The sequence below is a fragment of the Scedosporium apiospermum genome (genome assembly GCF_000732125.1).
Source record: "Scedosporium apiospermum strain IHEM 14462 chromosome Unknown SEQ_SAPIO_0077, whole genome shotgun sequence".
NCBI classification, from domain to species: domain Eukaryota; kingdom Fungi; phylum Ascomycota; class Sordariomycetes; order Microascales; family Microascaceae; genus Scedosporium; species Scedosporium apiospermum.
The window spans coordinates 666422-682783 of NW_015971778.1; the positions used below are offsets into that span (position 1 = coordinate 666422).

General features: G+C 50.9%; 3 protein-coding genes and 1 pseudogene across 3 annotated transcripts; 3 read left to right on the forward strand and 1 right to left on the reverse strand.

Annotated features, from left to right (window-relative positions):
- Window positions 1-1473: 1473 nt before the first annotated feature.
- Window positions 1474-2949, forward strand: SAPIO_CDS1833 (annotated as a pseudogene; the record flags this gene model as incomplete).
- A 1147-nt stretch (window positions 2950-4096) lies between these two features.
- On the forward strand, window positions 4097-5937 carry SAPIO_CDS1834 (uncharacterized protein; the record flags this gene model as incomplete). The annotated part of the gene is made up of 6 exons (XM_016785012.1): window positions 4097-4170; window positions 4233-4465; window positions 4534-4606; window positions 4679-4769; window positions 4824-5288; window positions 5734-5937. 6 exons carry the CDS (start codon window positions 4097-4099, stop codon window positions 5935-5937), a joined length of 1140 nt encoding a protein of 379 aa, XP_016645309.1.
- Window positions 5938-6330: 393 nt separating this feature from the next.
- SAPIO_CDS1835 (uncharacterized protein) lies at window positions 6331-11910 on the forward strand (the record flags this gene model as incomplete). Its single annotated transcript, XM_016785013.1, has 10 exons — window positions 6331-6612; window positions 6683-6969; window positions 7152-7201; window positions 8119-8888; window positions 8945-8953; window positions 9042-9323; window positions 9386-10468; window positions 10570-11145; window positions 11218-11392; window positions 11462-11910. The coding sequence occupies 10 exons, from the start codon at window positions 6331-6333 to the stop codon at window positions 11908-11910; spliced, it is 3963 nt and encodes a 1320-aa protein (XP_016645310.1).
- Window positions 11911-12275: 365 nt separating this feature from the next.
- SAPIO_CDS1836 (uncharacterized protein) lies at window positions 12276-15863 on the reverse strand (the record flags this gene model as incomplete). The annotated part of the gene is made up of 11 exons (XM_016785014.1): window positions 12276-12315; window positions 12402-12635; window positions 12711-12938; window positions 13007-13504; window positions 13627-13965; window positions 14022-14076; window positions 14149-14598; window positions 14662-15168; window positions 15226-15451; window positions 15509-15797; window positions 15847-15863. The coding sequence occupies 11 exons, from the start codon at window positions 15861-15863 to the stop codon at window positions 12276-12278; spliced, it is 2883 nt and encodes a 960-aa protein (XP_016645311.1).
- Between the last annotated feature and the right edge of the window lie 499 nt (window positions 15864-16362).

The following is a 16362-nucleotide window of genomic DNA, read 5'->3' on the forward strand; positions in this document are numbered from 1 at the left end:
CTACGAAAAACGCTGTTTTTCTAACTCTCTGAGCGCTCCAAGTGATCGCTAGGCTATTTGGTCGCAGTGTTGGCGCTTGAGCTGCTCGGTTAGTATTTCTTGCCATGGACTCGTATATGAAGCATATGCCAGAGCTACAGGGCTGAGATGTCTCGAGGAGGCAGCGGGATGTGTGGGAGGACTGAAAGGTGCTCCTTCCCTTTGACTTGGCACGGCATGAGTCTCTAGGAGAAGGGATTTTAGTAAAAAATAGACTCGGCGATATGGAAGTCGAGACAAGAGAAGCCTTGCCTTCGGAGTACTACGTAAAGTAAGTTCAACTCGACGCATTTACTTCGTGAACACATGAGATGTACTAGGGATGTGGATGCAGTCGGGATTGCTGGTTGACTGTCAACTTGCTCTTTTCCGCTCTTGTCAATACAACATCTGTGTTGCGCAGCTCACCGCGGCCTAAGTTCCGAGAATGCCCCTGTTAGAATGAAAATGGAAGGCTAAAACTCCTTGTGTCAAGTATTTGGTTCAGTAGTAACCGGACACGAGTGGAGAGGTCGCCAAACCGGGGCCAAGGTTAGGGCACCTGCATCTCGCTTGCTCTCACCAATCGACTACGAAGTAATAGTAATAACGGCCTCAACCCTGATGGACGACTCCAAGAATGGCGGCCCGAGGCATGTAGACAACACCGAACGTCAAGCAACGACAAACGCTTATTCGACGGAAGAAATCGGTGTCTATCGCGAACCTGAGAAGCTCGTGAGCCATGTTACAATTCTGCTCACACGAAAGACTCATGGAGGAGTGGCCCCCCGCACTCGTAAGATCAAGAAAACATAGTTAAATTACTCCAACGGAAAGAAAAGAAGAGCCTTGACCAATACCTCGGGTCCCAGAAAGAATGCCCACGCGTTGGGCTCCAGAAGCTGCCTGTTTTCAGGTGATGTATCAAGTCTCAACTTTCGATATTTTCCTCTCCGAGGTGCCTCCCAGGCATGGGGGTCGTCAACAGCGTGGGTCTGGGAGGAAAACATCTTTCCGCGTTGCCTGATCCCACAGGGAATAGCGACTAGGGACTGGGCAACTGCTGATGTCGTTACACTAGGGCGCGTGGGTTCACCAACCGCAAGGCCGGGGCAGGCAAATGTGTGCGGCTGACCTCAAGTCCTAATGTGCTCAATATTGCTCATACCTGCTTACACCCTGTGCTTCAATCCTTTTGCTCCACCGGCGTACTATTGAGATGTGAACTGATTGAACAAGGCCAATACTGGTCACATCTGGTTCATATTTGCTGAGATGGGGGTGTTGTACGGATTTAGAGCAGATTCAGAGAATTTATATATAGGTTCCGGTGCATGTGCGACTATGAGTTGTGGATGAATTTGGTTCTATTGAGCTTCGTGTCTTGAAATAACCTTCATTTCAATTTTAAAAGGGTAAGAAGACCTAAACGGAGTAATAACGTCCATCGCGATGGCAGACGAAAAATCACCCCGATCACCCCAAATGCCAATGGGTGTTGCCGGAGATCAGGCAGTGGACCTGGACCGGGCCTCTTTAAAAGCTGTGACATGCAACGTCACGGAGGACTCTGACATCCCTCCCGGCGTGGCTAAGATCGCCGCTGTATCACAGCACCTCACTCTTCCTTACCGCATCGCCATTTTCGTCTCCATATTTTTCGTCGGATTCGCCTACGGCCTCGCCACAACCCTCGTCAACGTATACCAGAGCTACGCAACCGCCAGCTACAAGTCTCACTCACTCCTAGCCACCTCCAACACCCTCCGTACCGTCTTCGCCGTCGCTGCTCAGCCCGTAGCAGCTAAGTTGACCGATGTCATCGGTCGATTCGAAGTCATCTACCTCTGCGCGACGTTCTACGTGGTGGGCTTGATCGTGGAGGCATCCTCGAACAATGTGGCGACTTTCGTGGCCGGAGCAGTTTTGAACCAGATCGGCCTCTCGACTACGCAGGTCATGATGGAAGTCATCATCGCAGATATCAGTTCGACTCGCAGCCGTCTGTTCTTCTACACTGTGCCCAACCTTCATTTCATCGCTACCATCTGGGTCTCGGGCAACATAACGTCGTCTATGCTCTCGCATTCGACATGGAGATGGGGCATTGGCATGTGGACAATTGTGTACGTCGCGTGCATGGTGCCGTTCATTACGTCCATGATGCTGGCTGAGCGTCACGCCCGCAAGAACGGAGCTCCGGTCATCAAGTCAGATTACAAGACGATTCTGCAAAAGGCATTCTGGCAGATCGATGTACCTGGCCTAGTCTTGCTGGTCGCTACCTTGGCACTTATCCTCACGCCCCTTAGTCTTGCCGGCGGTGTCTCTACCAAATGGAAAAGTGCAAACATCATCGCCCCCATCGTCATCGGCTTCCTGTGCATCCCCGTCTTCATCTTCTGGGAACTTCGCGCGCCGCACCCCATGATACCGTTCCAACACATCCGCGACCGCTCGGTATGGGGCGCCCTCGGCGTCGCCGTGTTTTGGAACGTCGCCGCCGCGCTGCAGCGAGGATACCTCTACACCGTACTCGTTGTCGCGTTTGACTTTTCCGTCACAGCTGCGACGCGCATTAGCACCGTGTACGGATTCATGGCATTCGTCATTGGTCCCATCACCGGTCTTGCTGTGTACCGCTTCCGTCGTCTAAGGCTATTCATGCTTTCCGGTGTCATCATTTTCACCGTCATCGCCGCGCAGAATCCGGTGGGCACGGTGACTCGCACAGCCATCGTCGAGAGCTACCAGCATGTCCAGAAACTTTTGTGCGCAACTGGCCTTGGCTTGTGTTTCCCCGTAATCGGATTTGCCGCTGTGATTAGGAATCCCGTGCTCAATGAGGAGCAAACACTGGCCAAGGATGGCGTCTCCCCTCACCACGCGGAACCATCGGTTGAGGTTCACAAGGTGGACAAGAACTGAGGTTGAAAAAGAAAAAGGCGGAAGATCGTGACCGGAGGTGGGGGGTTTATTCTGGATACCCGAGATTAGTTCGTTTAGACAGTTATCTTTCGTGATGGTGCAATGTATTTATACTATTCATACTCCAACTTTACATTTTACACAAATTGATCGATTCAAAGCCTTTACCTAGGTCACCAGTAGTCGTCCATATTATCATAAGAACAGGGAGTTAAAGGCAATGACAAGGACCAGATATTTCATCGACCTCGCTCGCTGGAAGAAAAAAAAAAGACAAAAATGTTGCCCTCTGAGGGGATCGAACCCTCGACCTCTGGATCTCCCGGTAGTGTCCCTTCCGGGTCAGTTTATGAGACCAGCGCTCCACCGACTGAGCTAAGAAGACGAACCAAGCACATTGTGTTAAGGCGTTCCTGTTTCTGCATCCAAGACAGCATTCTTGGCTTGCGATCCCGCCAATACTCTTTGATGTCCTGAGGACAACTTCGGCTCCATTCTAAACCAAACAGTAGATATCTCATATCCGTTGACTGGAACAGTAAAAAAGATTCAAATAAACAGAATTAAAATTAAACCAGATATCCATGCCCGCTCTTAGGGTCCCTTGCGACGACCTATACCTACTCTGAGATCACAATCATGCAAGCTCTGACCAGTTCGCCAGAGCAGCGGTCCGATGACATCAACGCTTGTCCGGTTGATGAAGGGCTTATGTCGCTGACACACATCCACCAACAGAGTATTCGACGGGCGAGTTCTTTGTCCAATGTTCAAACATGCTTCTCCCTACACATGTTTAAAAACGCTCCGACTATCTCCTCCGTGGGACATAAGATTTCCGGGCTGGGTGAGGCACTCAGTGTCCGGGGCCCCAGCTCGGCCGCCGAAACAGCACCGGTCGGGCCGCTGAAAATGGAGACACGAAATCACAAGGGGCTAACTCACAGAATCCATTGGCGTTCATGGACAGGCTGAACTGGGGATTCGATATCGATCATTCACACCGTTTTGTTACTAAGAGTTTTTCACTTTTCGAAGTCGTTGGTCGTTCTGATCGTCCGGGTTCCCATTGAGACCAGCCAACACCACTGTTCCCTCCTCCTCGACGCGGCGCCTCCTGCGGTGTGGACAATTCGACCTAGCCAACATGTCCAAAATCTGGGATCCCCTGGCTGATATGCCAGATCTGCAAGGCAAAATTGCCCTCGTCACGGGCGGGAAGTGTGTCTACCATAACCTATTCTATAGCAGAAGCGAATCTCGAAACTAATAACGATCCCTAGTGCCGGCATCGGCTATGCAACAGTCAAATTCCTTGCCCTTGGCGGCGCCAAAGTCTACCTCGCGGCACGATCTGAATCGAGGGCAATAGCGGCCATCCGACGTCTTTGTACTGAAAATCCCGCCATCAAGGGCGATCGGATTGTATGGCTGCCGCTTGACTTGAGTGACCCGAAGGCTGTTATCAAAGCCGTCGATGAGATGAAAAGAAAAGAAGAGAAGCTAGATATTCTCAGTAAGATCCTCTGCCTCTCCCATCTGGAAATCTTTCGGGGCGGTAAGAGACCTAATGTGTCTTCGAAGTTAACAATGCCGGGATCGGGTTAAGTGACTTCCAAGTGAATGACGCCGGATGGGAAATGGTCATGGCTGTGTGGTGATTCAACCTCCCTGATCTCTTCTTTCTCCCTCTCTACCGTCATCCCTGTAATCGCCTAACTTCTCTCAGCCACGTCGGCCACTTTGTTCTCACCCTAGGACTCCTTCCCCTTCTTAAGAAGGCAACAAGCGAAGAGGACGCCGATGTTCGTGTCTTGACGGTAGGCAATGTACTATTTCCGATTTAAGCAGAGAAAGGTCACTAAAATGTATAGGTATCTTCCATCATCACCACCGCTCTGGTCCCTCTAGACTTCGATTTTGGTTTCGACTCGCCCACGTTTCTCACCGATCACAAGACCTTCACCTCGTTACAATGGAAGATCTTGAGTAAACTCGTGGTTAAAGTCGACATGCCGCGCGATGCCATGGCAAAGACTGCCAATGTACTCTTCGCCCAGGAGCTCCAGCGCCTTCTCGACGCCAAGGGCATCCCGATCTTATCAATGTCGCTCCACCCGGGCGGAGTCGGCACTGAAGGTGCCAGGGCCGTCTTCACTAACTTGGTAAAACCCTTGATTTGGCTGAATTCCATAACGACCGATCAGGGAGCTGTCACGTCGCTGTTTGCCGCCACGGCCAAGGTCGTCCGGGAAAATGAGGATATGTACGGGGGGAAGTACCTGTTGCCGTTTGGAGAGGTTAGCCCAACACACCCCGTCACGAAGGATGAGAGGCAGGTACGGGGTTTGTGGCAGAATACACTCGCCGCGGCGAATGAATACCTTGTTAAAAACGGGCTCGAACCCGTTCAAGACGTGTAGGGTATATGTAATGAAAGTTTCTGTTCGTACGGTGGTGAAGACTTCGTTGGTAGACTGTGTACTTCGTAAATGCTCTTCCTAGGAGGAACCCAGCTTCTAGCGAACTTCAGATGATACAGGATGAACCGTAGTCTTTGGATTCAACCCACCTTCATCCTTTGGTCCTAAAACCCCATTGAGGCCAAATCCTGATCAACATAGATAGACTATGACTCTTCCTTCTGCTAATCCTCTCTATCTGCGTTTGGTAATACGTACTCTACACCGCACCACCATCGGCTGAGCCACTTTGGAGTTAACTTTGCATGTTTGGAGGCGTTCGAGTTGCAGGATGAGACCTCGACTTGGCTAATAATTCTAGCCCAACTTCTTGCTCAGTCGCGCCGTCCTCCTTTGCGGCCTTGCAGGAAGCAAGTTAGGCGGTGCACCGCGGGGTTTCTCTGTGAGCTTGTCGGACCGACATGGCCAGGCGCAGACTCTGAAGAAAAGTCTGGTCGGTAGAGGCGTCATTGCCCCCTCTGCTCGGCCCGGCCCGATCCGTAGTAAGACACAGCCAATGTTCTAACGAAGTGGCAGTATTCTGGAATTGGTGGGACGGCCATCCTCATAGATGCCTTGGAGAGGGGAATGAACTGCTAATCAATTTATACGATGAATTAAGAAGCATTGGAAAGACTCATTTTATATTCCTGTTATCTAGTCATTTCGGACAGTACGAGCCGCATGAGGCATTGTGGGTCAACTGCTCGGCCCGCTGTCTAGATGCTGGGACCGCCCGCTCGCCGAGCCATTTTCGGCAAGAACAGGTTCGGGGTCTGCCAAGTTCTACTTTGAACCACCGTTTATGCGTCTAGTATATTAACATCTTGGACACCTTTGGGATGCCTTCCGTAGCTTCCGAGCACAATAGCAATCATCGTGTTAGGATTATAACCAACCTGCCTCTGAGACCGACAACATGACTCAAGAATTTTGCTGCAATATCTCCTACACTGCCGCCGCCAACGAAGGCGCGAAGCCAGAAGAACGCCTCACCCACGCCGAACTATGGCAGGGTGTCAAGCGAGGTGGCCGACATCCTGACGAGTTCGCCACCTTTGTCCGGAGCTGTGAGGTCCTCTCGGGCGGCCGTAACGAGTTTGTACGAGAGCTGGTCATTGGCGACGGCGCCGTGCACACTGGCGATGGCGAAAAGATCGTCCAAGACGTGTTCATCCAGGATGATCTATATGCATGTCTAGTTCCTTTTTATTTCTGCTCAACCCCTTCCAACGCCAGAGTTGCTAATAACATGGTAATTCCTTAATTAGGTGGCTGCCACGACACAAGATACTGGAGCGAAGAGCACAATAATTGTATCATACGGTGGGAAAACGGAGACGGCCCAGGAAGAGGACGAGCCCTACCTCACCCTATTTTACGAGCTCAGAATGGGAGAAAAATCACCAGCGCCGGGGAGCAAGGAGGCCGAAGATATTAGGACAAACTATCGTGCGCTGGCGAAGAATATGTGCAACGATTCGATTCGCCTTATCAGAGGCTGGAAGCTAGAGGGAAAACTGGCTCAATGGGCCGAAGACGACAAGAACGGGGTATTGTAAGAAAGGATATATTACTCTTACAACTCGCACCGAATAAGTGCGTTTGGAAGCATGGCATCCATGGAAGGGTACATATACGTAGCTTCATGCCATAAGAAGTTCTTTTGTTATATCCTTTTGCCGACTTTAGTTCGGTTTTCTCTGAGCCATGTTTTGCCAGTTCACATAACTTCGTAAGGAATCGACAGCCAGATCTCAGCGCCCCCAGCTTGCTCCGACAAGTCAGAGGTAAGGACACGATTGTCAGCCCTCGAGAGAAGGAGTCGACAAGGCGAGGTTTCGACATTCCATCACGTTCAGTAAATTTATCAGAACTCTCTTCTGGTCGAATCCAGCTTCCATACCGACTTTCCCCCCTTTGTCCCCTCTATTCTTTCTCGGGTCTACGTACGCAAGGCCATAGGTAGAACTGGGAGCAGCCCGCAGACATTCACGTTATGTCGACCCGGAGAAGAAAATTCTCTGGCTAATAGTCGCTGCGATCCTCAAAGTGCTTCGAGGCATATCAACGTTCACGGGTATCTGTGTCCCGAATGGGAGCTGTCCTCAGCCGCTACTTGTGATAATCTCTGCTGCTTTTGTTCTCTAAGGCCTTTCCTCTTGCCTTGTTTCTTTTCCTTCTCTTTTTTTTTTTTTTTTTTTTTTTTTTCTCTCTCTCTCTCTCTCTTTTTTTCGTTTTCGCTGGTGTTACCCGGCTCAATATTGGGGCGCAATATGCAGGCTAAGCTTGGCACGGTCATTCGCCTGCCAGGGTTGGTTTTACGCGCCTCAATCTGACCTGTCGCGATCCTATTGATATTTTTAGGTAAGCCCAATTTAAACATGGCTCGATGTTCACGAGTCACAGCTCAGCCTCAGCGCAGCTGATCATCCTGCGCAAGCCCCGCAAGAAGCGCGTCTTTCTCATTTCGACGACACTTTCGCTCTGGCACCGTCTCTGTTAAAGCTTTAGGCGATTGTGTGTTTGAGATAATATGCGCGAATGGCGCGTCGAGTCTTTGAGTTTCGCCGTCCCGAGTGTCTCTCTCCTCTGGAACACGACCTCGAAGACACGAATGATGTTCAGAGACATTTCTTCGGATGCATTTCAATAGGCGACAGGGTTGACTTCCTGCGGAAAGATAACCCTTTTTGGGAATACATAGCGCGAGATGGGCGGCAATGGAGGCCTGTTTCGTCTGCCGAAGAGCGGTTGCGCGAGGCGATTCGAAAGGACGAAATGCGAAGGGATGTCTGCGATTCGCTTTACGAGACGCTCACGCGGACCGATATTCTGCGAAAGGCCATCCGCGAAGACGAAATGTTCAAGCATTTCATTGTGAATATCGATACTAGCAGGGAAGCCTGGAAGTCGAAAAAACGGTTCTTGGCCGGCGGCGCGCCCGAACGTGAGACAGCTGATGGTTGGCCGAACGTCCGTGTTTTGCTGAGGGAAATTTCCGAAAATCGGGAAGAGCGTGGAGCAGACATCCTCGAGGTTGGAGATGCAGGGAAGCAGGGCAAGGAAGGCACGAAAATCGCTGACGACATTGGTGAAGGAACAAAAGACCAAGTTTTACCGGAATCTGCAGAGAAAGCGACAGTCTCGCCAACGGCCATCTCTAGCCCCGGGGGAGCTGCTGGCGACCATGCGACGACCGAAGACGAGGACATTCCTCGATATAGAATTGAGAGGGACGTAAAAGCCCGAGTTCTCCGGTTCACCAGAATCAGGGACGGCGGGCAGCAGCGCTTTTCCGGCGTGCCAAATTCTCCCGAGGACAAGCCTTTCAAGGGCGTATTCCCTGATCAGCAAATCGCCTTTTGTTACTGTGTCGGGGCCGATGGCAAGTTCTCCAGGAAGAAGCATTCCGAAAAGTGTGAATCAAAATATGAGACTCTAACGCATTATCACATTCCATGTAACAACATGTCGGTATGTACATGAACCCGATTCTCCTTAAACGACGATGCTAACTCCCGGGGCCACAGTGGGTGGAGGTAAGAAGAGTTTATCCCAACGCTCTAGAGGCATCTTCCTCTCTCTCTCTTCCAGTCGTGCAAAACGTGTTAAAATCTCTGTTTCAAGGATGTTCTAGCCACCTATTACCGCTTACCTCAGCGATATCCCAACCTGAAAGGGCGAGCGCTTCGGGAAGCCGTTAGGCGCGACGTCATGGACCTGCCGGTGATGCAGCACTCGCGCTGGCTTGGTCAAGTTCACGGCTCCAATGACACTACAGTCCACACGCGCCACTTGAGGCCCTTCTGTGACCGATTCCCGACCTGGACCGGCGATGTTTCCGAATTCCATGACAAGGAGAAGTGGGTAACCGTCGAGGACTCCGCTCTCTCTAATACTGTCCTTTTTGTACGTTCTGGGCCCTCCATTGTCCGCCAACTCATATCTAACTCAAATTTCTCTCTCCATAGATGCCGTATCTCCACTGGGAAACCGACCGTGCTCGTGTCAAGGTAGGCGACATGATCGAGAGATACACAACGCGCCATAACGACAAAGAGATTGGGAAGTTCAAGGATTACGTCCATGAAATCCGAAAAATGCAAAAGAGGAAATGGGGCGAACTTCGGGACCCCGTCGATGTCGCGGCTCGAAGCAGGCCAGCATCCAAAGAGCAACTGACCCCCGAGGAGCAGGAGAGGGAAGAGAGAGAAAAGTCCAGATACTACGCCAACGCCATCACGAAGAACCTCGAGGACGTCCTTTGGCAGGAAGTTAGGACAGCCCACTGGAAAAAGAACGAAAAGCAGCAAGAGGCGAGCAAGGTCTTTACTGGCATACGGATTGATGAGTGGCGTCGTTTCATCCCACGCGGGCCCAAGAAAGCGCTGGCACAATATCTTCTTGATGCGGCTAGGCTCTTCGAGACCATGTCGCACTACCCGGAGTTCAAGCTATTCGACAAGTATCTCTTTGCTAACCCACCCGTTCATCCCCGTCGTTCGCTTGACCAGTCGTACCTGTGGCGACTGAACTCGACACGTCGGAGGGACAGGGACCAAGTCGTCTACCGACACACGAAACCGCGTATACCGCACAAGTTCCAGCCCATGCCGAGTAACCCAGGCGGCCTCCCTTCCCGCCTGCTCGAGCCGATGGGCAACGACTGCATTGGGAACTTGAAAGAACCACATCCGCTCGCCTGGATCGACCACGGCGAGGCCGAGAAGGACGGATGCTACGAGTGCTGGGAGGATAGTCTCGCGGTTGCAAGGTCCATCATGGTTGATCAGCTGTGGATGTGGGTCCTGGACGATGATACGATCCTGACATGCTTCCCGCAACGCTATGGTTCGGGCAAAGAGGACCCGTCGGAAGTCCATAACGTCATCGCTCGGAGGCTTACGCCTCCCGGAGAGACGTCTATATTTTCTGTTTGGGATCTGGCTGTGATTATCCTGGACGCCTGTTTCGATTCCTTTTTCGATCGTACCATCACGACTGATCGACGACCGCAAGTACTGGACATCTTTAGCGAATCCATTGGCAACATTGTATGTACATGACTTCGGAGAAGTGACCTACTTTCCCCTTCTTCTCCGCACTTCCATTGCCTTGCTCTCGGCGCTGACGATCCCAACAGTCTAACCAACAGGCAATTGCTCTCCGCCATCTCTGGCAGCTCTCCGACGGCCTTTCCAACAAACTCAACTCTGGCCTCTTCCGGACAGAGCAAAACGTTGACAAGCTAATTCTGCCTCTGCTTGATGTGACAAAAGAGGGCCATCTCCAGCAAGAGATCCGCGACATTATCGACGAACTCGACATGATGATCCACGTCATCAGGGAGCAAAGAGAAGTGATCGAAACCTTCATCGATCAAACGAGTGACATATTCCAAGACGAAGGTTTCGATAACGGTTCCTGGAGAGGGGCCGATACCGACGGCGGACGGGAGAGCGATGATAATAGCGTCAATGGCCCCAACTATGCCCAGCTTTCCTTCCAGGACAAAGTCGAGAAGCTCACTCGGAAGGTCGACCGTAGGATGGATGAGCTGCAGAGTCTCAGGCAGAGCGCCGAGGGTGTGGCGCAGAACGTCAAGGACCTGTTGGACTTGAAGCAGCAGCAGGCCAGCGTTGTCCAGGCGTATCAGGCCATAGTGCAGGGAGATGAGACTGTGAAGCAGGGGCAAGCCATCATGCTGTTTACAGTCATGACAATCATCTTCGTAGGTGCACCCCAGACACAATACCTGATGTTTGCTCCATAACGCTTTGTGGTTGACTGACATCCTCTTTAGCTTCCTCTTTCGTTCATGTCGAGCTTGTTCGGGATGAATGCCTTGGAATTCGAGTTCGATACCGATCCTAGTGATTCTAGCGCTCTCGACTTCAGAAACGCTATGCGGAAGCGAGGATTAGATCGTATCCAAGACTTTTATCCAACTACCATCCGGAGACAGCTCTGGATTATTTGTGAGCCACCCTAACTCCATCCTTGAAGCACCAACCAAGTCAAACTGACCACCCTCCTCATTGTACTAGTCACAACATCCATTTGCATCCTGCCATTCATCTTCTTTCCGGGCTTCAGCCGGCGATTTAGGACGCTCGTCTGGATCGCAATACGATACGCCAGGGAAAAGATACGAGCTACGTGGCGATTCTACACCCCCGATCTCAACTTTCCGACTATCGACGACATCGTGGAGAGGGTAGAAGGGGAAATCTGGGAGATGCAGGTCCAGGCGCAGCGGGCTAGGAGCCAGAAGCTGTGGGATGCAGCGATGGCGCGAGATGCCAATCGTCGTCCGCCGAATCCTGGAGGCTATAGGGCCCCTCGTGAGTCGACCTGGACTACTCAAACTTCTGGGGCGGGGAAAGACTCTCTTCTGGCGTCTAAGGTTACTCGTGGGGCAACCTTTGACCGCTCGCCTCCAAAAGGAACACCAGGCGACCTCGAGAAAGGGCCTCGAGAAAGCAGGACTATTTAATATTACGAGAAGCAACTCCCGCTCTGAGAGATGACGTGAACCAGCCTAGCACAATATTTTGGATAGCAGGGAAGATTTAAAGACTCATTTCACATTGCAGTAGAAGTTCCGTTCGATTTGTGTTTTCTCTAGATACGTCTAGACACCATTGTCTATAGGCTAAAAGGGCTTGATCTTTCCCTCGGCTACGGCGACCTACTCAGCACTGCTGCTGTGAACAGAGCGTGGCGCCTTTCGATCCACCGAGGCGTCAAGTGATATGAACAGGACTGGCGAACAAATAATATCGATGCTCTGGATTGCAAATCACATATTTCTGATGCCCACTCTATTTAGCGCTCTCCCGGTGGCGATACTCTGCTATACTAGAGAAGCTCCTCCAGCTTAGACTCATAGTCCGGGCCCCTATTAGAGGAAGTCATTTAGTACCACCTTGTTCAATAAACTTTACCTGAGCCACGACGTCCAGTGCCGTTCCTATTGAAGACTACCTCCAGAATATAGGAATCAGATCGTCGAACGAAGCATCTACTATGTGGCTTGTGTCTGATCTTCTCTTCTTCAGAAGTTCTTCCGCTTCAGATCTCAGCCTCCTGGCCTCTTCGTCATCGTCTTGCTCACTTTGAAGCAGAGCCTCGGACAGCTTGAACAGACAACGCCCGTGCTCTATAGGCATGGTATCACTGTAACGCTTCGTAACTTCGCACGAGTCACGCAAGTGTTTGCTGGGGAAATAGGACGTGTTAGGCGGTATCAAGAATCAGATCAGACGAGGCAAGTCGAGAGAACCCCGGACTCACATAGCAGCTTCGATCTTCCCCTGCTCCAGGCAGCATATACCTATTCCGTGCATGCACCCTCCGTTAAATGGGTGGTGGCGAGAATTGTCTCCTTTGAGCCAGATATTCTGGGCCTCCATGAAATGGGCCTCGGCTAACACGAGCTTTTGAACGCCTAGTTTGGCATTGCCACTCCTACCCTGGACCTTCGACTCGCGTCTTTCTAATGTACCGAGAATGTGGTAGGCACTTTGCCGAATTAGTAGGTCGCTTAAGTGACCACTTGAAGAACAGTAAACATTTGATGGTAAACTCACTAGGCCAGCATGCCCCAGTTTAACGGCGCTGCCACCTTGAACTCGGGGATGCATACATCCAGAATCCGACGTGCCTCTGCGAGGTTGTCAAGATAAACGAGACACCGCGCTGTGTTTGCCTTCATGTGAGTTGGCCAATCCGGCTCTTTGCCCTGGTCTGCCATCCACTGATACCACCGATCACGGGCCTTGTGAAACCACTGGAGGGCAGACTTGTGGTCATTAGCGGTGTTGTAATTATAGCCCAGGTTGCTCTCGAAGCCGGCAAGGAGGCCCTGCTTTAATTCACTTTCGCGGAGTCGCATCTCATAACCTTTCTTATTTAGCTCAATTGCCTTTAATGGGTTACCTAGGCTCTCTTCCAAGTTCGCTTGGTGCGAATAAATCACTGCAACCAGGTCAGTCGTCCTCTCTCCATCGTCTAGTGTGTTGGCAGCAATCAGATTACACTCGCAAAGCTCTCGGAGATCTTGTAACGCATTCGATTCGTACATGTACCTAGGATGTTCTCATGAGCGGTGGAGAAAATGAAAGAAAAAAGAAAGAAAAAACAAGAGAGGGGGGGAGAGAGAGAGAAAAGGAGGGAAAATCTGAGCCAAGGAGCAGTCGTCCAGTCATACCTTTGGCACTCTTTGAGTAATTCGCAGAATTGCCATGTCGCTTTAAAATCCGGGTTCAACTTCCGCTCAATGCGGAAATGGCTCTTCAAATAAAGAACGTGTTGGACATATCTATTGCATTCTGTCCATTGTTCGTATAGTTGGGCTTTCATGTTATCCTGTTTCGGGAACGCCTGATACACAATTGCCACCGCATCATCGAAGGTGGTCTGCCGTTCTGCCGCAGTGAGATGGTACCTAAAGTACTGTTGCACCATGCGGTGTATCGAAAAGACACGCGTGTCGCGATTTTTGTGAACAAGCGACAAAGAAAGCAAACTCTCAACAGAGTCGGCCAGGCTGTTTATCCAAGTTAGTGAGGCCGATTTCATGGGAGACAGCGAGAGGGGGCATACTCAAACTCGTCAAAAAGAAAGTCCAGATGAGCAAGGTTGTTATCTTGAGTTGATTCTATCTCGAAGACGGACTGTGGTATGTTATCGGGCATTAAATAAGACATTATACCAAGTAGCAAGAAGCTACTTGTATTTCTGAGCGACTCAAACGAGTACTCCCACAGCATTTCGAGTTCGGATCTCCTGGCAGGGTTCTTCTCTCCCGGTTTGTGAATGCGCCTGGGGTTTTTCAGATAGTGATTCATGAAGTCGGTGATTGAGAATGATCGACCGTGGATGAGCCCTGCCATATGTTGAATAGCGAGTGCGTGCCCGCTCAATATCTCCGAGAGTTGCAGCGCGGATTTAGTCTCTGCCTCGGTATCACGGCCGATATTCTGCTTCAAAAGGAACAGAAGAAAGTTCGCACCATCATGAGAATCCCATGAACGGATTTCGAAGCCTTGGTTGGCGGGTCTAAGCGCCAGCTTGTGATTTCTCGTTGTGATGATGGCTTTTCCATGGCTTGCGCCTGGCCAGTACGGGGCCAGAAGCTTTTCCGATTCGGCATTGTCGAATACGACGATCCACCGCGAGTCTACATGAAAACTCACGATGGTTAACGGGAAGACGAATCTGGTTCCCGAAACGATTAACTTACCCGTTGTCAGAAGCCAATCGTGAACAAGTAGTAGGTTGTTGTCTGGTTCTTGTGGCTTGGCCTCCGGAAGTTTCAATTTCATTGCAATATCCGTGAAACTCTGCCTGAGAGCTTCGCTTGTTTCGGAGTGTGCCCAAAGAACGACATCAACCCGGTTTTCTTCCGCCAACCTTTCGACATAGGTAGAAGCGACCGCACTCTTACCAACTCCGGCAAGGCCATATAAAGCCACCGATGAAAACAGCGAGTCCGCTTTCCCCAAGGCCTCATCTATCTTTTTGAAAACATCAACACGATCAAACAAGGGCGTTTTGGCCTTCGGTAGCAGCAAGCAGCGGAAAGCCTGCGCAAGAGACTGTAGGTCGTCTCCAGGGGATAGGACTTGGCTTCGCAATAACGCGTCGGTTTCGACCCTCCTCTCCACACGCCGAAGATTCTCCAACAGTTCTTGATTCATTTCGGTGTACCGCAGTTCAAGAATGGCCCACAGGTCATCCGTATTTACACCTAGCTCCTAGTATTTAGAAACGCGGTCAAGGTTACGTCTCGCGGACTTATGCTCACCTTCCTCTTTGCACTTCAAGTGCTCGCCACGGATGATTTCAATTGCCTCCACGAAAAATTCCACAATTTGAACCTGCATCTTGAAGCAGGCTTCCTTGACCGAGTTAGCCAACTCTTGTGACGGACCGAACTGCTCACATAACGAATTGAAGGTTTCTGCCTTGTAAGCGATCGACCGGATCATGCGAGGAATTCGCACCCCTGCCTCCTCATTGCCAAATGTCGCCTGGCAATCCAAGTTAGCCGCTTGCGAAATCATCATATACGTTAGCCACCTTCTGACCTGTACCAGGATCCCGATAATGCCCCGTAGGAAGCCGGAATCTAGGTTGGGAGCTAAGCGAGTCTCGAAGAACTTGGCGAAGGTGCTGATATGCTCTAGTTCCGGCTTAATTTGAAGGATCATGTGGGGAGGCAGTGATGCTGCATAATCGCCGGAGGAAGAAAGGTTGGCCTGGAGATCTTTCCAGTCGCCGCCATTGAGAATCCGCTCCCGATCATCGGGATCAAGACCGGGTGACCTCATGCACTTTCCAACTATTTCCTCCCAGTGCCATAGGAAATATCCTTCCCTATAAAGAGTGAGAACATCGAACTAAGAATCCAGAGTCTTGAGCTTACAATTCATCGGTATTCATGTTGTCTACCAAGTGAGAATTCGTAAGTGGCCTGCTCCTCGTAAAGGTGGGACGACTGGAACCAGAGGTTACTCCCCTTGGCGTATCATTTGATATTCGCATATATAGAACCGTTTTTACGTTTATAACGAATCAAATGCTCACCCTTTGGAAGGGGGACAGATGCCATTCAAGCTAGAGAGATTGAGGCATATAGAGAAGAGATGGCCTGAGATGCGGGGCTTGCCTTTTGCTGAGATGCACTGCCTTTTATTACTCTGCACTTTTAAAAAGAATTCACTTTCAAAGAGGCTTCCGGACACCCCTTAATCGGCGAAGGCCGTGGCACCAGCACCTGGGGAACCGCCCTGATTGGAGGGACATGGCCGGGCATGGATGGGCAAGGGATGGACGAGCGTAAAAATCAGCGAAGTCCGCCACGCCCTCTCTTCGAATATGCAACAGCCAAGCCGTGTCTCGGTGCTTTCGCTTGTCACTTTTACACGGAGGTACATCCACA